Source organism: Ischnura elegans, chromosome 1 (assembly GCF_921293095.1).
Source record: "Ischnura elegans chromosome 1, ioIscEleg1.1, whole genome shotgun sequence".
NCBI classification, from domain to species: domain Eukaryota; kingdom Metazoa; phylum Arthropoda; class Insecta; order Odonata; family Coenagrionidae; genus Ischnura; species Ischnura elegans.
The window spans coordinates 29,684,007-29,705,519 of NC_060246.1; the positions used below are offsets into that span (position 1 = coordinate 29,684,007).

General features: G+C 37.0%; 1 protein-coding gene across 1 annotated transcript in view; it reads right to left on the bottom strand.

The window, feature by feature from the left end:
• Positions 1–21,513, bottom strand: part of LOC124157805 (proteasome adapter and scaffold protein ECM29-like) — a 53,822-nt gene that overhangs the window by 17,002 nt on the left and 15,307 nt on the right. The window contains exons 12-25 of the mRNA XM_046532834.1: positions 19,540–19,772; positions 18,331–18,607; positions 15,810–16,029; positions 14,868–14,959; positions 14,574–14,708; positions 14,114–14,488; positions 13,551–13,667; positions 5,681–5,881; positions 5,479–5,593; positions 4,714–4,985; positions 3,624–3,788; positions 1,151–1,570; positions 579–700; positions 279–459 (exon numbers count right to left, since the gene is read on the bottom strand). Of these exons, the coding sequence (XP_046388790.1) occupies positions 279–459; positions 579–700; positions 1,151–1,570; positions 3,624–3,788; positions 4,714–4,985; positions 5,479–5,593; positions 5,681–5,881; positions 13,551–13,667; positions 14,114–14,488; positions 14,574–14,708; positions 14,868–14,959; positions 15,810–16,029; positions 18,331–18,607; positions 19,540–19,772 (2,925 nt within the window). The remainder of the gene's footprint in view (positions 1–278; positions 460–578; positions 701–1,150; positions 1,571–3,623; positions 3,789–4,713; positions 4,986–5,478; positions 5,594–5,680; positions 5,882–13,550; positions 13,668–14,113; positions 14,489–14,573; positions 14,709–14,867; positions 14,960–15,809; positions 16,030–18,330; positions 18,608–19,539; positions 19,773–21,513) is intronic.

A 21,513-nucleotide genomic window follows, 5' to 3' on the forward strand; every position in this document is an offset into this window, starting at 1 on the left:
CTGAGGGAAACAATGTTATGGAATAATGCTTAGTGAACAATTTAAAAATTAACATTTCCAAAGCCAGTATATGAATAAAAGTGAAAATTCTCTATTTCCCGCTATTTGCATTTTCCCGCAATTTACACTTTTTTTCTTGGGTCCCTAGAAAAGTGTAAATAAGGGGTTTTACTGTATTAGCATATATGCTATACATATATGTCACCCAAAGGGGGAGGCAAACTAGTCAAAAATTCAGATGAGAGATGTTATTTTCCTAAAAGCTCTCCTTGAAATACCTGTCGAATGGTGTCCCGAGCATAGCCATCCTTATTAATAGGTGTATTTGAGGTCAGACCAGCTGCCTCAATAGCAAATTCTATTTCACCCATAGACTCGATCAGAGCAGGTAAAAGCCTTGCTAGGTGCGGCTTAATTAATACTCCTGAAGTTGTCACCAGATTTGTTACCATTTGAAGACTGAAAAGATAGAAAGACACAATTCACAATAAGAATGTATACCACCAGAGCAAAACACATTACAAAGATGACATGATGGAGCAATTCCTTCAAAGTATCGTTACATAATGATAGCCAACCTCAAAATTTTCACACTGTTCACTGTACTGCAAACACCTCCATCCAAAAGAATATTCACAATGACATTCAAAGCATGCTGAGCTGCTTTCCCTTGATCTTGATCGCATGCACGAATGCAGACCTAGATAGAAGAGAGGGAAAACCAGTGAGATTTTTTTCTGAATAAGCACAATGCAAAAACAAGGAAAGCAATAAAACACTTGTATTTGCAAAATACCTTACTTTTTTGAGGTTTAAATGTCAGGAAAAAATCTTACATACAACTTCCTTGAATTTAAATTTTAAAATCCCACTAATTAAATTTTTTAAGAGAGCAGAAAATAATCGATGCATAGAAAAAAATCCCTTCTCTGTTATTCACCCATGGGTACTCCACACAGAAAAATTGATTCCCCTAATCTACATCATATAAAAATACTGTGGACAAAACTTAATAGGAAGCCATCTTTCCTCACTAACTTTTTTTCCCATCTCTGGACCAACAATATGGCAACAAAAAATAAGTTTTGAAAAGATAAAAGCAGGGTATAGACAAAAGAGATAAAATCACATTTAATCTAAATTGACATACCTTGGCCAGAACTCTTGCAGTAGATGTTGCAGCTCTTCTAGTGGAATCATGTATATCATCCATCACCAAAAATAGCTTGGCCCACAGGGGAGGTAGTAATTTTTCTATCAAGGAGTGGTTCAAAAACTTTGGCAACGAAGTAATTCCAGATGAGAGAGACATCGAACTGGAATCTGTGTTCACAGATGTCGTCGATGAAGGAGATTCAAGAGATGCCGAGACGAGGCCATGTGATGCCATGCTGCCACCTGCTGGAGAGCTCAGGGAGGTGCTCGGATCATTTGGAGTCGACTGATTACTAATGCCATCAGGTTGAATAATGTTGGATAAGGCATGACAACAGGAAAATCTATCTCCCCAAGAGCCCGTTGTTAGATTTTCAGTTATATCATTTATAATCTTTTCATGATATTCATCCACCTGAAACATAATTTCAATACAATACACATCACGCATGACATTTTCAGTACCTGTACATAAACTAGGACACTTATATGCTTATGAGGAATCCAAAGTGAAAGTGTGTTCAAATATACTCGTCACTAACACAGAAAACTGTTGATCAGAATACAGAGGATTAAAAGCAAAGAGGAAAATGGAAAATCAGAACTGTGGGTGGAACAGAACACTAGGAAATTGGAGAGAAAGGAGTACAGAGAACAAATCAAACAACTCACTGAAGGATTGGCAACTTAGTGGCCAGATTCACAACATACACACAGAATCTCAAGATTGACGATCAAGTTGAATTAATGACTTCATTAAATATGTTAATTTAAATTGAGAAAAGGCACAGTAACCATAGAGCTATTACGGATGAAAAGAACTATGGATTCTCAACTGAAAAGGATTTAAATGGAATGGTGGTTGCTGATAAGTTTTATCTCAATTAACCTAAATATAAAAGCTATGGTGAGTTTTTAAGATACAAAACTCAACATGTAGGTTATGGGTCCAGGCATCCAATAATAGCAAAAAGGAGATCAGTAAAAAAAGATCAGTTGGAAATAATTTAATTGAGAAATTTCAAGAGGTATGACTATTCTGAAAGTCCAAAGCATTACATGAAACAAGTAACTTTGTGTGCAGTCAGGCACATTGATGCAAAGCTATATACACCAAGAATGAAACTCCCCATCGAGGCAAAGCCATTTTTTTATGGTGAGTTTCATTCTTGGTGTACACACAGGGAATAGAAATAATGCACAGGCTCATGGGAGGCAGGGCAGCTTCTCTGCCTGCTAATGCAAACACCAGGTTTGTAACTTGCCATTACACCATTTTGATTAGTGTATTTGTTCCTCAGATTTTTTCATGAGAAATACTGATTAGCAGAGCTTCATAGGTTCATTTCAAGGAGAAATGATTATGGAATGGGTTTTGCTTAATAGAAGATTCATGAGAGCTTACTTTCATACCCTATAGCCATGCTTTTCGATGGAATGGCATAGGGACTTTGGTGGTGCACGAGTAGTAGTGTCAGTTGAGTTATGAAATCACAAAACTCCATGGATCTAGCTGTGACTGTGGACAATGTTATGACTATCAGGTAAGAAATGAAGAACATGAGTTTCTTGAGAGTAGCAAACAGGATCCAAACCAAACTTAGGGCTGTTTTCTTAGTCGACCCTGTAGGGCCGACCGACCCTGGATACATCATCAGCCCCTACATAAACCGATCTCGCCCTACATACGCCACATCAAGCCCTACATATGGCCGTTTTTGGAACTAAACGGGCCCTACTTGATGTAGGGTACCCAACCAGCATAACACCCTACAAAAACAATATGCTCGGTCATAAATTTTCGGTCGTCTTTTCTTAGTTTCATAGTTAGTTCCATTACACCACCAGAGTGTAAAATTAGCACTGCGCCATCATCTACGTCATCTCAGAGAACTTGACGACGGAATTACCCCCCACCACTTATGTAGGTTCGACTGAGAAACGCATGTAGGGGCCTTTTGTTATGTAGGGACGGATATGTAAGGTCCACTAAGAATACGGCCCTAAACCATTACAATATCAATATTTCTCACAAGAGGTGCGTGCAGCCATGCCACCCACACCACATACTAGTCCACGCTGCAGAACCATCACCACCAAGTCTGCTTAAAATGGGATCAAGAATCTCCCAGAATGTACTCAGTGCTACATTGCATACTTGATATTAAATCATAATTTTGCACTTTTTCATATTTGGAACTTAATTTTTAATTATTCATGACCGATGTATGCCATAGAAATTGTTGTGCCATTGAGACCAGTGTGCTATAAAGACTAGAGTAGAAACACACCAAAAAATATCCCCTGAGTAATGATTGTAAATATTGCCAATGATTAAGTCAGATAAGTAAGCAAGGAATTCTATCATGCAGATATTTGAATGAAATCTATGAGAGTTCCAGTGAAATTAGATAAGTAAGCATGTAATAAACATAATCGTGAAAAGCAATAATGTGTGAAACACTCACTATTTTCTTTTGATCCTTCACCAAGTGGTACCATATGTCCTCCATGCAGGCTTTTAAATTTGGATTTGGGTGAAACAAGCCACGATAAATTCTTGGAACTAGTTTTGGAATGTCATCTATTAATCCTTTGATTTCTTCCTTGTCCAAGGAAGCCTTGGACGAAAGCTGAAAGGAAATATTGAAATTTTAATAAGTACAACAACTACATACACTAAACTCTCAACTTCATGAAGCAAGTTAAAATAGAGTATCGATAATACAAGGTGGCATTGTAGGTCTCAACAATAATGCTCTGCTAAATTTATAGCGAATTTGAAAATATTAAGTTTCAAAAATACAAATTAAAAAAATTGTTAACCTCAACCTCAGTCCCCAAGGACAAAATAATATTAGTTTTTACGAAAAAGGGCAAATAAATCAATGATAAAACTATTAATTAAGAGTATTTACAATGGTGGTCCGTTATTTGTGCATTTTATAACCATATACATATAGTAATGGAAAGGCTGGAAGACTGAAATTGCACAGAGTAGCAACAGACTGAGGACGAACATGGTGGAATGGGATTGGGCTCATAAAATTCTCATACCTTTAGTAGCACCCTGACTAAATCAACCCGACACCTTTTGTTACATGGTCACATTGAGTACAATTTTTGGAAATTCCAGATTGTGACATTATGAAGCACAGGTAGTTGATTACCCTACAGGGTAAGGGACACCCAACGAACTATGGAGGTCAAGCAGAGATATAAGGGATCACAAAATGAAGGATAGAAACAATCAACAGAATAGATTTCCCTGGTATCCTAAGAGATATCTTATGGCCATACATAGCCAGACAAAATTTGAGATCCTACTTCAGCTTCCTAACTCAATAAATGCTGTCCCATTCATTTGTAAATAATTCCTAAGAGGCAAAAACCTTAATGCTCCTCCAGGGTCCTTTATTGCACAGAGATAAGCTCCCATTACACAATGGGAACCAAATCAGGAAACCATTACGACTTCTTAAAAGTTCATTCAAGAATGAAAACGAAAGAATTCTATGCTTATAAGAATCATACAGTAAACAACATGAAGGAACTTACTTTTTCTGAACTCTTCAGAGAACCAGCACTGCCTGAATTGATAAGATCCAGGAAATGATACATAAGTTCTGGGTGCTCTAATGTTGATGCTAAGGCACACAGTTCCCTGTATGTAGCCATATGATTGCTCACAGATCCTGAAGCATTATTATCCATTGAACGAGAACTCAATATATCACGATGGAGTTGCTGCACCAACTGCTTCTTCTGTTCCTCACCCTCACTACTGGAATAGAGGGTTATCAATCCTTTGGCAGCATGATATGCAGCATCTGCAAAGAAAATCTCATTTTTATTAACAACAAATTGCAATACACAATTGAGACTCCCAGAAAGAGTGAAAGTAACTAAAAGCTGCAAAATTAAAATCAAATAATTTTCACTATCAACTTCCACAGCCAACTCCATTTTTTACATACTCCACGGGCCCTCATTAGTACAAAGGCCCATTTTATGCAGTAAATAGGCCAACATTCTAAGACACAAAACAAGATTTAAAGATTACAACACTACAACAATATTATTCTATTGATATATCTTTTCTAAAATACGAGCCATAGAAAATAGCATAAATATATGTGCATTGATGGAACGTGATTTGAAACCCAGATTATCAATGTTTGAATTTTTTGCATTTATGGCATTTAAATTTCCTGTAATACGACTATTTATATAATTCAAGATTTTGAGATAAATTTTCAGCATGCTGTGAGACCAAAATAAGAAAAGGCTACATTTAAAGAAAAATAAAACACAAAAGCTTACGATTCTTTTCCATGAGGAGGTCCACCAAAGCCTTCTGTACTTCAACGAAGCGCTTCTGCATTTCCTCTTCCTTTGAAAAACTTCCCAGTAACTCAAGAAGCCACACGGACCATGCCTGAGGAGAGGTAAGTTAATAGGATCTTAAAAACAATATTTATATTTAATAATAATTTATATGCATTCGAATGCTGATTCTGCTCACCACTCGAGAATTTGGATGACTGTCCTTGCTCAACTTCGACAGTAATTCATCAAGGACCCATCGCAAATCCTCTTTATAAGAATCATCCTTGGTGTCCAACGGTAAAACTTTATCTCCACGTGTCTTCCAAGGGTCATGAGAGACTGTGCAATGTGGTCCTAGGACACAGCAAATTATTGCCCTTCCAATGCATGTATGAACCTGAAATGTTCCAGAAATTATTTAACAAATGAAATTCCTCACTTATTCCCAAAATATAAATTGACATTTGAGTTAAAACATGAAAAACATACGACAAAAAACCTCTAATACCACATTAAATAAATCAAAGCACAACTTAAACATATTTACTGCCGCGTTTTGCAATATGTACATGTATAGTAACTGATGCCGCTTGGCATGGTTCATGATTAGCTTTAAATGTGCATTCAGGGAAGGAGAGCTTATGCATTTTCATTTTTGTGTGTGAATGTGTGTATGTGTGCAGTGAAGCATGAATGGACTCATGTGTAACGTGTTTTACCCTCCCCGCCGTGATTCCCCACTTCCCGATTCCGGGGTTTTTCCATCTGTGTACGTGCCAAGTGAAAAGTCAACATCTTCCCCATCACACCCTCCAAACTACACCTGTGTGCAGCAAACGGCAGGTGACGCAATCTACACCTCCTCTTCCTGCAAACAGAGAACATACTTCAGCAAACCCCTGTGGTGAGGACCCAAAAGAAACCAGCTTCTTCCCGGGTCCCCCCCCCATCTGCCCCAACCCAATAAAACCATCTCTCTTTGGGTCATAAAATCCGGACGTACTCCAGCTTGAGGAGACGCATCAATGCTGACCTTGTATTGCGGCCGAAGGCAATGCCGGATTGCTGAGTCGTCTTGCCCGATACGTGGACGAGAGAGAGATAAAGAGAGGAGAGTAATGCGGAAGTTTGACCAAGAGGTGAAGGGTGGCAAAGAAGGGTAAACAGGAGAAAAGAACGGTAGATTTCCCACACCACAAGGAAGAAGGTCACCCCACGTCATCCTGAATTGAATATTCTCTCAGCCCATGGTGAATGTAGATGCAGCGACCCCAACAGGAGCCAGCCGAGGAGGTCATCCCCCATCCAAGACTGAGAGCCGGAGAGCAGATAAGTAAAACTATCATCCCACATTACGTCCCCCTCCCTTCCAAGTTAAGAAGATTTTCAAAGAAATTCCCTTTATCCCCCAATCTAGAATCTGTTATCTCTGGAGAAGACCTGTCCCCCGTAATATTCATCCCTTGCATTTTTTTACCCCTTTTGGTCTCCCGTTTTCCACGTGAATGAGTGTTTATTTTAATGTTAAGGGCAGAGAGTGTACAGTGGAACCCCGATTTATCGTTCCAGCATTCATCGTTTTCCCGCATTCATTGTTCGCCGCTCCTGGTCCCAAATTAAGTTCCATAAAGACAATGTAATTTTTTCCCGCATCTATCGTTCCCCGAAGTATCGTTTTCCCACATTTATCGTTTGAAGATCGCGGTCCCATCGAATAATTTTCCCGCATTCATCGTTTGATAAAAATGAGACGAAGTGTTTATAACGTGTTATTTATGGCTAATCACAACAGACACATAGTTTGAATCTTTCCCAGGAGATTGAAATGCGATAGGGAGAAGCAGAGTGCCGTGGGATAGTTACATTCAGCACTCGCCTCCCCCCCCCCTTGCGCAGTCATATGGTCATGCTTCACCTTCTGCAGTAAGCTCTGCCTACGCCGTACGCGATAGCATTAGTGCCGAACTTCACCTCGTACGAGTGGTTCCGTACTTTCCGGGGTGGGTTGACTTAAAACTAGCGAGTGTTTTCCGTGTGGGTTCAATGGAGTCCGGTTTCATTTTTATTAGTTTTATTCTTATTCGTCTTCGGACCATGGCCCTTCCGAAGACACAAGTGAGAACTTAAAAGATGGACTGAAAACAATTGATGATGAAGAAAAAATTCCGGGCTAGAATGCGTGAATATTGCAGCACGCCTCGGTATATCCGGTAGCAAATGACGGCAGGGGTGGGGGTAGAGCGAGATCCCTGGTGAAAACAAGAAGTGGGTAGAAGCCGAGGATCAGGTGGGCGTGCCGCTGACGATTAACGCCACATTGCCTCAATCATATTAAAAATTTCATTGCTAGAAAGGAACATTTCAAATAATAAACTATTTTTGGCCTTCTTGATCCATCTCATAACCAATCACTGCGACGGCGAAATCAGTTGTTTGAGGCATAACACGCACATTTCTCGCGTAAATACGTGTACTTGAAATGGCATTTCATGGATAAGAATTTTTACAGTGAAGTAGCAGTGAAAATTCCGAGTGGAGTGCAAACATTTTTCAGCAAGGCAGCTTGTTCCCTTAGTATATTAGAAAGAGAGATAAGTCGAATCAACAATATGGCCTAAGTGTTTCGATAAAGTAATAATATTCCTGTAATCAGCTAAAATCTCGTTTGAATCCATTAATGAAAGTCATAATTTGCAAAAATCCAGCGGATCCTGGGACATAGGCAACCCGGACAAACAATCCCGCATTTATCGTTTTCCCGCATTCATCGTTCTTTTCATCCATCCCCCTGAAAAACGACAGATCGAGGTTCCACTGTATTTTGTATAGTGTTTAAGATTAATGTTAGTGTTGTCACTTCAATTTTTTTCTACTAACGACAAAGACTGATTAGAAGTGAAGATTCTTGTTCCATTTTTTTTATTTCTCTACTTGTCATTAGTTTAGGGTAAAAGCTGATTGATTTCAAGATTCTTTTCACTGGCCAGTAGTGTGTTTAAAGTAAAGATAATTGGTCAATAATTTCATGCACTTCTGCATATTTTTCCTTGTTTTTATATTGCATTAAATTTTCTGTCGTATTTATAATCTGTATTGTAAGCTCTGGTTCTTTCGTGCACGCCAGCCATCGGCAAAGAGCCCTACCCAAAACAGGACTTCCCTGTTTTTCCCCCCTCTCCCCGACCGACCCATATTCCACGACCACTTGTCCGACCCCCAACCCTCCCCACGAACCCTTTCCCACTCACCCACCCACCCACCACGTCACAGTACGTATGTACAGTCGGATTCAAAAGTATTGCAACAAATGGAGCGGCGCCACTTTCGCCGCAGTTTGGAAATCGAATTTCGGCATTTTCTATTGTACCAGTGGGAGGGAAATTTGAACAGCATTCCCACCTCCCGTAATATTTTTATAACAACGTCGTTAAAGGGAAATGTATGCAGGATATGTGCAATGTTTAATACCAAATAATTTATGCAGCTTCTGCTAGGTAATACATCTACGTCCAGAACATCAATTTACCTTCTCTCGTAAGTTGGCCGATCCGTCAAAGTATATTGTTCTACAATTAACGCTGAAGCTTTTCGACCAGCGATAGCGAACATAACATACATAAAATATCCGCCGCAATATCACAGTAAATATTGCCAGTGAGTGTTTAAAATCAGCTTGATTTAGTGACACTAGAAGAGCGGTTCATTCCTTGCCTGACAAAGCTCGCAATGAATCCACAGTGAAGTTAATGTGTGAGTTGGACTAGTGGCTAAGGAGAAGACTTACCAAGGCAGCAGTCCCAAGTCGGCAGTTCGAATCTCTGCGGATCATTTTTTTTCGGTTACATAGTATAGCAGTAACATTTTTTTCCACTTGAACTCATATTAACTTAATTAAACACTGCTGTCGTTTTAAAATTTTGAATAGAGAAAATTCTCTTTTTGCTTTCCGCGGATATAATATACGTTTTTACCGAAATATCAGTGCACCAATAATATGGAAAATATTTACATCAGGTACATCAATTTACATTGCGAAAATCCTTGCATCACATGAAGTAAACTTAGGAGAAGTAATTCCCAGTAAATATCGATAATTCCAAAGGTCCTACTCCACAGAAAGCGATTAAGTCTAAATTAATTAGAAATTTCAGAGTGATACACTCATTTATACACATTAGCGAACAAAAGAACCAACCGAAAGGCAAAAAAATATGACATTAACTTTGTCGCAATTTATTGTCATAGCGTTATAAACAAGAGTGCTAAAATGGAGTAAATATTTCAGGACGTAGACATGGTCATAGGAACAGAATTAACTTACGAAGGATATAAGCGACAGCGAAGTTTTCCCTCCAGTATATAACATCTACAATTGCGATCGACGCGATGGAATAGGTGGTGGAGTTTTCTAGCAGTTAAAATACACAGCGCCTTAACTTATATTAAATTAGATATTTTTTGTGGTCAATTAATCAACGAAATAATATTATTTTCCAATTCGGAAATCAAGTATCTGAATTTACTTTTTCAATCCCACGTCTATAATTTTGGATTTTTACGCTCTAAACCCTAAATCAAGGAATATATAAATATCCGAAATCTTAGTAAACGCACTAATAAATCACTCACTTGCACAAGTAGTTGACAAGCTCGCTAGAGGAAATGAAAATTAGATCATTAATCAGCGAGCCGTCCTAAGTTGATAAAACAGATCGATTTCATAGACGGTATATGTGATCACAGGGTAAAATTTTTAGCCTTAAAAATTGGAACAGAGTCATCTGTAAAACCAAAACGGAATAGGTATTTAATTTCGGGCATTTTAAGGGGTAAACGAAAAGGCAACAAATGATGTAAAGTATCTAGGAGTTACGATGTCTTCGAACCTATTGCTGAGAACACACAAAAAAAAAAATTTTTAAGAGCCCTGAAGAAGTCAGCATTCGTCAAGCGTAATAAGAGAACATTTTCGGACGATAAATGAAAAGAGAGGTTCTATTACGCAATCGTCCGACCATATCTTAAATATGCAACGAGGATATGGGATGCGGTGTAGGAAGACTTAATTGTTTAACTTAATAAAACACAAAGAAAAGCTGAGAGATTAGTCAAAAACTACCACGGGTGTTCAGGAAGCTTTACATATATGTTTAGCGCAGTAGGTAAGCAGCTGCACGAGACCCGGAGACTAAGAGCGAAGCTTATATTGCTTGAGCAAATGAGAATGGATATCTTTAACAGTGACAAGGAGAACATGATATTAGAAGGCCACTACATTTCTGGGTCCGACAGAAACATCAAATTAAGAGAGGTATTTTGCCGAACGGATAGGTGTGAGAATTCGTTTTTCACCCGCGTGGTAAAGGCATTTTTATATGGAAGCGGCTGGTGTTCCAATACTTCCCGCCGTTCGCCTATTAAGGCGACTTGATGGGTATTAATAGCAATAATAGGAGGTGTATTAAAATTATGAAGATATACTGTTAACATAATACGCTAATGGCCAAAATTGATGCATCCATATCTTCAAACTTATTAATAATGCTCACCCGTGATTAGATCTGATGCATTTAGGTGGGAGAAATGAGCAGGCTGTGGTGTTTCTCTTAAGTTGCCAGGAATGAAATCCGAAGGCAAGGGCAATAGATTTCCCAATAAATATCTATATTTCGGTATGATAACTTAAAAGTTCTTTAAAAGTTGAAAAATGGATAATATTCATTCGGTATTATATGAAAAGTACTTATAGTCGTAGGATATTTAAGTGAAAGAGTTAAAATACTAATTTTTTTCTACCTGTCACTAATATCAAATTAGAGTCATTAACTTAATACCTTTATTCGTCGAAAAATTCATTGCTGATTTTTTCTTTAGCCACCTGCATAGATTATGTTGATATTAAGAACACATCTTATAAAAATGGAAAAAAATTATGATTACGTCCGACTCGATCCTTCGCAAGAATTTTAACGAAATTACAGCACTCAGTATAGACCCACTCGGCCACGGAGCGACGTAGTAAGGAGAGGTAAACGGTGAGTCCGAATATGAATCCAAAGATAGAAAAAACCTCGCCACGGAGACCGAAAGAAAACACACAGACAGCACAACGCCTGTGGGGACGCGAATTACCTCAATACATTTCATCCGCTAATCTGAATTTCGATTGGGCAATTGCTCCTGGAGTTTGACTCCAGGTTCAGTTGCTCAGTCGCGTCCGTGTCCGTCCTCGCCGGCTCGCCGCGAAGGCAACGAATGCAGGTTGCTTCATGTGCCAACCTTCCAAGTTTACTCCGACCCGGCCCCATCAATTAAGCGGGTCTCGTGAGTGTCTACATATTATTGAAAACGATAGAATATTCGGGTAATACGAAAAAGGACTTGATGGAGCGGTTTACCTGATGTAAATATTTTCAATATTATTGATGCACTGATATTTCGGTAAAAACGTATATTATATCCGCGGAAAGCAAAAAGAGAATTTTCTCTATTCAAAATTTTAAAACGACAGCAGTGTTTAATTAAGTTAATATGAGTTCAAGTGGAAAAAAATGTTACTGCTATACTATGTAACCGAAAAAAAATGATCCGCAGAGATTCGAACTGCCGACTTGGGACTGCTGCCTTGGTAAGTCTTCTCCTTAGCCACTAGTCCAACTCACACATTAACTTCACTGTGGATTCATTGCGAGCTTTGTCAGGCAAGGAATGAACCGCTCTTCTAGTGTCACTAAATCAAGCTGATTTTAAACACTCACTGGCAATATTTACTGTGATATTGCGGCGGATATTTTATATGTATGTTATGTTCGCTATCGCTGGTCGAAAAGCTTCAGCGTTAATTGTAGAACAATATACTCCGACGGATCGGCCAACTTATGAGAGAAGGTAAATTGACGTTCTGAACGTAGATGTATTATCTAGCAGAAGCTGCATAAATTATTTGGTATTAAACATTGCACATATCCTGCATACATTTCCCTTTAACGACGTTGTTATAAAAATATTACGGGAGGTGGGAATGCTGTTCAAATTTCCCTCCCACTGGTACAATAGAAAATGCCGAAACTCGATTTCCAAACTGCGGCGAAAGTGGCGCCGCTCCATTTGTTGCAATACTTTTGAATCCGACTGTACCTTAATTCACAGATGGGAAAAAATGTCCCATAAGAGACTCCAGGTATTTCTCCTCGACTAGGTACTTCTTGAAACATGCACACTTTTAGGAATCAATTTATTTGCATAGGAGTAAATAATAATTGCCTTCAACAGTTTATGCTGTTGTTTTTACTTCAAACTGCTTGATTCATACTTAAAATTTGCATGCAAGGTTTTTTCCTCAGACGTAGAGAAAGAAATAATTTTTATCCAGCACATGAAATTATGCTCTTTTTGTGCGTATCATCACTGTTGCTACTGCTGGGAAGATTTTTGTTATAGTTTTTGAAAATGTAGTATAAGGCTTGATGATTATTGTTCAGAGGATTTTGACTTTGATAGAAGAGGAAACCTCGCGTATTCAAATAAAAGAATGATAAAAAGTGCTTCATCTTAAACTACCCTTTGGTGCCAAAGGATATGAACAGAATTGATGCTAATGTCTGTGGTCATAACAGTCAGGCCTATCAGCTTCCCTTTCTCAGGTATTCAAAATACTTAGGAAAAAGGTTTAGCAGTTGATTTGAAATGGGTTTGACATTCAATAAGATAAACATAAAACCTCATTTTAATAACAAGTACTTCGCAGAAAAAATGTACTATAAAGAGCCATAAAATTGTTTTAACATCAATAATATGAACCTAAATTACATGCTAGATTTTCAGCCACCTAGCATAAAAAAATAATTTTTAAGATTAGAAGACATGCTTCCTGGAGCTAAATACTGAAGAACATTTAACATAGGAGCTTCTACAATCATAATTCAGAGATCTACAGATACACCACCACATGGAGCTCTTAACTCCAAATGATTGTGCAACTAATGCCACCATTGTCAAAAATAATGCAAATCATAAAGTTCATTAAATAAGAAAAATTCAAGTCTAATAGATGTAGTGATTCTTACCTCAATATCCTTTGTATCTTTAGCCATATCGAAAAAATTGTTAATGATTTGTCGGCGATGAGAAAATCTTTGACCTACACACAAATATCCAACAGCCTTTGCTGCCTCTTCTTTCACCTAAAAATAAGGAATTGTAATGTTATAAATTGGAAATTGAAAGTAACAATGAAAAATAATGAAAGAGCAAAATTTTAAATATGCTACAATCTTCTCATCCCTTACATAAGCATTATAAATATATATAAGTAAGAGAATGAGTGTGAAATTTGTGATTAAAAATCTTTTCCACAAATACAACACAGGAATTGATAGTAATTTCACCAGAATAAAAAGTAGTACCATGCTGAATTTTTCATAATGGATCTCAAGAAATACTACAAGAAATGATAAATTATAACACCTCAAAAAGCATAAATATTTATTCACACTAGACCTATTACGCCACAGAGAGACAACTATATTTGCAGCCAGCAAACAAGATTAAGTTGAATACATAATCTGACTACATATCACAAAAATACAGAATGGTCATGGTAAAGGACATAAAGAATGTATCATCTTACCTTGGAAGAGATTTTTGGATTTTTCAGAACAGTGGCTAACTTATTAACTATCTCTAGTTTGGTTAATGTATTTGACTGAGATGTGGCTGCTGACTGGGTCTCTTGACTACTGCCTTGAGCAGAATCGCCATCTGGAATAGGAAGAGGAGAGCATCTTCCAAGCTCCCCAATAGCAGTACAAGCTGCAGTGACCAGAAGAGGCTGAGAATTTTCCAAGAATGGAACAATAGCTTTCACTCCTTTCATAAATGTGGCTTTGGACACTAAGAGGCCCGAATCAAGGTCTAATGGTGACTCCTTGCTCTTCTTCACTCGTAATCTCCTTTCCAAACAATAACAGATGGCCAAAATATACCCATGTTGTGCTTCAACATTCTACCAAGAAGAAAAAATCGATTACCTTGGTAATAAATGGTCATGAATACTAACAACAATCAATTTTTTAAATATTGAAACGAACCTTTTTGCTAACTTGACGAAGAAGGAAAGTCATTGTTTCTTCAAAGTTGGCATCATCAAAACCATGAGCTACTACCATTCCATAAATAATAGATGCTATTTCACGCATATCTTCAGATGTGGAAGCTAATATCCCCTATGAATAAGAGTGACACAATCAAATTACTTCATGGATTAATTTTCAAGCACTATTTAGACACCATCAGCAATTACTCCATAAATAAATGCATGGGGCATACGAAAAGTAGAGAAAATGACTGGATAATTGACTAAAAATTAAAAAACATTTTCTAACCTTAAGCCATTTCAAATCAGAGGACAAATTTGATGCAAACTGCTCAGGAAGACTTCCAACAAGGTCTAGTAGGCAACAAAGGGCACCCAGTTCTATCAAAAGAGAAAGAAAGTAGGATAAAATATTTGCTATATGCACGCATAAATATTCAAAAAAGACATTTATACAATAACAACAAGGCTACAACAAGGTTATTGATCCAAAACACATTTGATAGACAGGATAGTAAGATTCTAATTAAATCATATAAGCCATGATGACATAAAACAATCTTAATTACGGTACATTTAAAAAAATAAAGTTCGCGATTACACAAAAAATGTGATGAACCATAACTGGATTGGAATTTGGAACACTTTAACCAAGGTACCACTCAATTATATAGCCAAACGACCACTAAGGAATAAGAAAACAGAGCAACACCCTCAACACAAAAAATTAACAGAGTTGTTATCTTATCTTCATTGAAAAAAATTCAGCAAAACTTCCAAGTCCTCATGAATTTAGACCCAAGTCATCTAAACTTGATATTTCGTCAAACATAACCAGAAAAAGAGGAATTTACATGAGAGAGAGTTTTTTCAAGATCAAATTTAGACAGTGGAAAATTTGGATACCAATGGTCAAATACAAAATATTTTCAAAATAAGATATTATTTATTAACCACTTCTGCCAGAGCCTTAAATTTTGGGAAACCTATATGAAATTCATAAATAAATGACTAATGTGAAAATTCATTTTAACAAAGGCCATTTGCACAGTAATTGCCAATGGCTATGACTTTAAACAATGCATGAATGAATTTTTTTTACCAAGGAAATAGTAAGTTTAACCACTGAAATTATGAAAACATGATCTATCAGAGTTAAATGGATAGTTGAGACATCTAAGCTTTCAGAACATCTCCCTAACATTAAAATGTCTTATTACGCAATCCTCACCTGGACGATGGGATAGGAACTGCTGTATAAGGTTCAAATATTTTTCCAAAAGAGACTCTGATTTGGCAGCTGAACTCTTACTTCCAGAATCTGCACCCATAAAAACACCTTCCAAAAAGCCTTTTAGACTTGGAACAATTTCCTTAGGATGATACGCTACAGTTCTATTGATTGAAATGCGAAGCTGATGAAGATAACACATCCTGATATACACCAACATCTATAAGCAAAAAAACTCAAATAAATAAAATTCATTGATACTGAACCAAGATTAATTATTGGGTCACATTTCAACAAATATAAAACCAAACTTTTTTCAACAATGCTAATTAGGAAAACTTTATCAAATTTACCAATTGCAGTGTGCTTCAAGCATAGAAAATGTCAATGCTATTTTAGTATATCCTATTTTACAACGAGAGAGACAATGTATGATGGAGGATAACAGTATCCCATTAAGTTTAGGGCAAAAACCAACAAAAATCTTGCCGACATTAACAGCAGTAAGCACCAAAAATGAAATCTTATCTAATATACCGTATATCTCCGAATATAGTCCCCCCTTTTTTTCCAAAAATGGCCGAGGAAAAGTAAGGGGGGGGGACTATAATCGAGTGTAATCCAATTAAGCATACTAAAGGTGACCATCAAGTTATAAATAACGGCATAATGGCTAATGTTCTCGTAGTATTTCTATTTGAGTATATTTATGAGGATTATAATCGAAGATATGACTATATACTGCCACGTTTTACCGGAAATTAAGACAATTTTTGCCACAAATGTTGTAAAGATACAATTCTTCCGATTCAAATAGCATATCGAATACGCGTTTTCACGGAATCCATGGGGTAGCCGTTAATTTTTCTTGGAAAAGTATTGTTAGAATAATTCAATCGACACTGATCTCTTTATGACGCAAAACAATAAATAATTAAAATCAAAACTAAACACACACTATCACACTAATCGAACACTAGAATTGAATCAATAGTATATGTACCCGTCGCTCATTTAATAGTAACACGATTTAAATCATTGCGAAAAATAAACAGATAAAGTAAACCTTTCGTGACGATTTCGCATTTCATTGCGGCCGTAGCTACATGTCCATGTGCCCGTGCGGTTCGTGTTTACAACCACTGCCTTTACCGCCATCACAGAACAAGAATGCGCAATGGTTATGCATTTGTTTCTGAAAAGGCGCAATAATCAATGGCTTTAAACCAGAAGCGCCGGCATTACTGCATTTGATCGAAATCCAGCGACTCAGCATCGAAAGTGCGATCAATTTATGGAGGAATATCTTCAATTCGCCAGGGTAAGTAGGATCGATAAATTACGTCACATAATATTTCGCAATTATTTTCGCGATATTTTCTTTAATAAAAATAATTTTACGTTCAACAGTGAGGTGATGGATCAAGTAGAAAGATGAGGATCAATCCTGCGGCAGATTAGAAGCCAGCAAAGACGGAGTTTCGATGCCAATTTAAACATAGCCGTTGCAAAATGCGCCGTAAATCATAGTATTCATATGACGGCTGAAAAATTTGGCATGGAAAGAAAGTCTTTGGAAAGATTGCAAAGCGCTAATACATCGCGGAAGTCATTTCGGGGGTCTCGATGCGGCAGATTCATAGAATTAGAGGAAAATATCGTCGAATTTGTGCGCAAATGCAGAGCAGAAACTCTTTGTGTAACTTATGCAATGATTCGCAACGATGCATTGACAATTGATAACATATTTTTTCAGTGTTTATGTTTGGTGGAAAAAGTTTATTTCTTAATTTTATTACTTTGATATTTGTAAGTCCTGTAGTTTAATTATTTTGCTTAGCAGGCATTAGATGGCAATATTTTTATAATATTTATAATTTATTTAACACAATTTTATTTAGATTTCCTAAATTCTTCTAGTCACTTGGATTTGACATGACTTGCGATGGGTGTGTTACACTGGGTCTAAGGAAGTTTGAGGGCCAAATGCAATACTCTTTATGGGCTTTATGTTAAAGCTTATATATTTACATTGTCTGTAGTCATTTGGAAATCAAAAATATTAATAATTTGCGAGTGTTTAAAAAAAATACAATAGCCTTGGATACTTGAAAATTTTTCTCATTTCTTCATTACATCTGGTTAAGGAACTATAAATTACTGATACATGCAATGGATAACAACATATTTTAGGAATAGTTATTTTGTTGTGATGGAAAATGTGTGAACAGATTTGTTCTTATTATTCACAGAAAAAAATAGTTTTTATTGACTCTAGAATCTTAACTTGCTAACCACAGAAAAACTGCCTTCCTTTGCATTTTAAAATTTTTCCCAAAACTGGGGTCTCAAAACTAGGGGGGGGGGACTATATTCAGAGGGGGACTATATTCGGAGATATACGGTAATTTAATTTTATGATTTTAGTTCACATTTAGATATTTATGAAAATATTCCAGCAAAAATTATTTGCATAATGTTATAATTTAAAATACAACATTTATAGTAAAAGGAAACTTACATCACTGAACACAGCTGGAGGAAATGGTAGATGAGATGAACTTGAGGTAGAGGACTGGCTATGCTGTTTTGTCCTAACACGAGCCTCTGCTTGCCCAATTACACACTTGATCATAGCAGAGAAGTTTGGCACACACTCACCATCACCCTCTTCAGATTCCAGAATGAAATCTTCAGCTCGTAAATTTTTTGCTAAGGAGCTCCACATCTCCTTGTAATTTCGACCCAACTTGCTGCCATACAAAGCTAATCTTGCATCTTGGGATATAGCCTCAAGGCTGACAGGAAAAAGATTTAAAAACATCAATGGAAGATTTGACTGAATCATAATGGATCCATGAATTTAAAATTCCACCAAAATTAGAGATAAAATAATTAATTCCAGGTTCCAACATGTTGCATTTCGTTACTACAAAAAAAAACATCTCTTATGTGCCTATGCAGAACGTGGGGAAAAGGGCTGCAGCTAGTCAAAGATTGATCAAAATTAAATATTATTTTAAAAATTGAAGCATGAAATTTAAGAAATTATCATATGGGATAGATTATTGTTCAAAAATTTGTAAATCAGAGTTATTAAACTAGATGCTATGCTTGTATATATGTACTGCAGTTTGCTTGTATAAGTCACCCATGAGGTGAGTATTTATGCTCTAAAATATTACCCACAGACTTTTTATGACCAATATTTATGTAATAGCACATACATATGTAGTAAGAAATTCAAAAGTACACGTGCTGAATATTTACATAAAACTGGCGCACCCATCAAGACATGCCTGTGAAGCTGATTCAAATACAGCACAGCTGTGAATAAGATGTTAAATTAACTGACCACCATGCTATAAGTGGTTGATCCCTCATTAAAGTGTGCAGCCATTACCTCACCCTCCTCTGCTCCTACTAGTTATCATACTTGCCAGTTATGGCAATATTTTATAACAGAATTGCTTTATTTTGTTGACACTTGCACCAAATGTGTTCTCACTAAGAGGATGAAAGCAAACAGAACTAGGTAATATAAATCTTAGAAGCCATACTATTAAAATATTTTAAAATCAAATCGAGATCAATGAACAAAAATAAAAGTCAAATAATCAATTAACTGTTAGATATTTTGAAATGAAAAATTCAATGGATTTCTGAAAGCCATCCCAGAAAGACTTATATGTAAAAATATAAGTAAGAACATAATAAATGCATGTATTACCTGTCACCAGTTGCTAACAGTAGGATATAACGTGATGGTGGGTAGTCAGCAGGAAATATGGAAGCAGTGTACTTTACTGCTACAACACGGGCCATAGGTTCAAAAGCCGATTCTGTGAGAGAAGCAAGGTATGCCTCCAGCATACACCTCTCAACTCCATTTTTCATATCTTTGAAAGCTTCCATCATATTTAGCAAGGATTCTTTCACAGCAAACTTCAGCTCAGGAGTTTCCTACAATAATTTACAATATCTATAGTTCTTGAGTACATGAGATTAAATTGGGTACATTGGACGCTCATTTTATTGAGTACCACATATGAAGAAAATCGTGAGAAAGAAAAAGGAAAGAGAAAAATCATAATTATGAGCAGGCAGTGTACACACAAAAGGCCAATGAGTTTAACCCTTTGACTGCGGAAAACTTTTTTAAACGTTTGATCATTGCCCGACTACCTTCTTCAGTTTCCCAAAATTTTTATTGCTACCTGGGTAGAGCCCAAGTGCACTTTTCCGCACTGTAGGGATCGCTATTGCAGCTTAACTCTCCCCGACCATCCCAAAAATACAAAACGTTTAAAGAAGTTCCCACAGCCTAAGGGTTAATGGAAAAAAAAACAGATATACCGAAGCCAAAAAGTCCCTGCCATAGTAATCCACTCCCCATTACAAGTTATATTTCTTCACAACAGTGCAGAACTGTTGAAATTTCAAAACAATAACTCCGAAATTAGGTATCTGATTTTATTTTTGCCATCCACTGAACTTATAAGCATCATGCGTACATTGCACGTAACTGCACTGATGAAATCCCTAGTCACAACTCAACTGAATCACAACCTGGATAGCAAGCATGAAATCTTCATGAAAGATACCCAACATATGGTGCCAGCATAGTTTTGTGCTGGGAGAAAAGCAGTCTATGCAGCCCATGTGATCTTTGATCAGGGGCAAAGTCAGAGGCTTGTCAAGGTCATGTGCTGAACTGCTCGGTGCCACGATGGGCATTCATGTTACCACAAAAAAATACATTGGCATGCTCAGGTGATTCACTCAACAAATATATATCCTCCCTGGCATTTTTTTTGTAAGAATGCAGTATTTAGCAGTTCTTCTTTCATCGGAAAGCATGGAGTGGAAGGTGGAGAATCACCTACCCAATTAGACAACATCAGAGAGGGATGGTGCGGGTAAGGGATGGAGTTAAGTCGGAACTGTGCCCATATTGCATGGGATACATCACTTAGAAAATGGACATCTAGTTGACATCAGTAAAATCTACTTGACATCAGTCTGCACATTCCACACACCAGTCAACAGACATGTTCTTTCTAGGGATGGTCAGATCGGATACCTCGGATCCAAATATCCACCGATATTGCCCTTCATCGGATTGATCGGATCCAAAGTCGCGGAAGACATCGGATCTGGATCCGAAATTTTAAATAATAGCTTCAGTGAATACAAGGGTGGAAAGGGTTCCGATTCTCTCTTCGCATGTGCCGTCGCATGCAATTCTAAACCTAAGCCACTGGTCAGTGGTTTATCCGAAGTTTTTTCCTATTTTCATTTCCAAACCCAAGAGTAACAGTTTAGGTCCTGAGCATGTAAAAATGTTTAAAAAAACAACTTGAAAGCCTACAAAAATGATTTTTAATTTATAAAAATATTAAAATGTGTATGAAAATCTAAAAAATATTCCTTCGATTGTACATACCCAGAATAAACTTGAATATGTAATTACTTCGTTTAATAGCAGGAATTTGAAAATGCATTTGGATCCGAAAATATACGATCCGAAAGATCCGGCTCCGAAAATCAAGGATTCGATTCAAATCAGAAAAAAATCCTGGATATGTCCATCCCTAGTTTTTTCCATGCTCAATCAGTTCCACTCCCATGTGAATTCAGCTTATATCATTAATGAAACTAAATGAAATCACAGTGGCATCCTATCCAGGCAATACAATCTTCC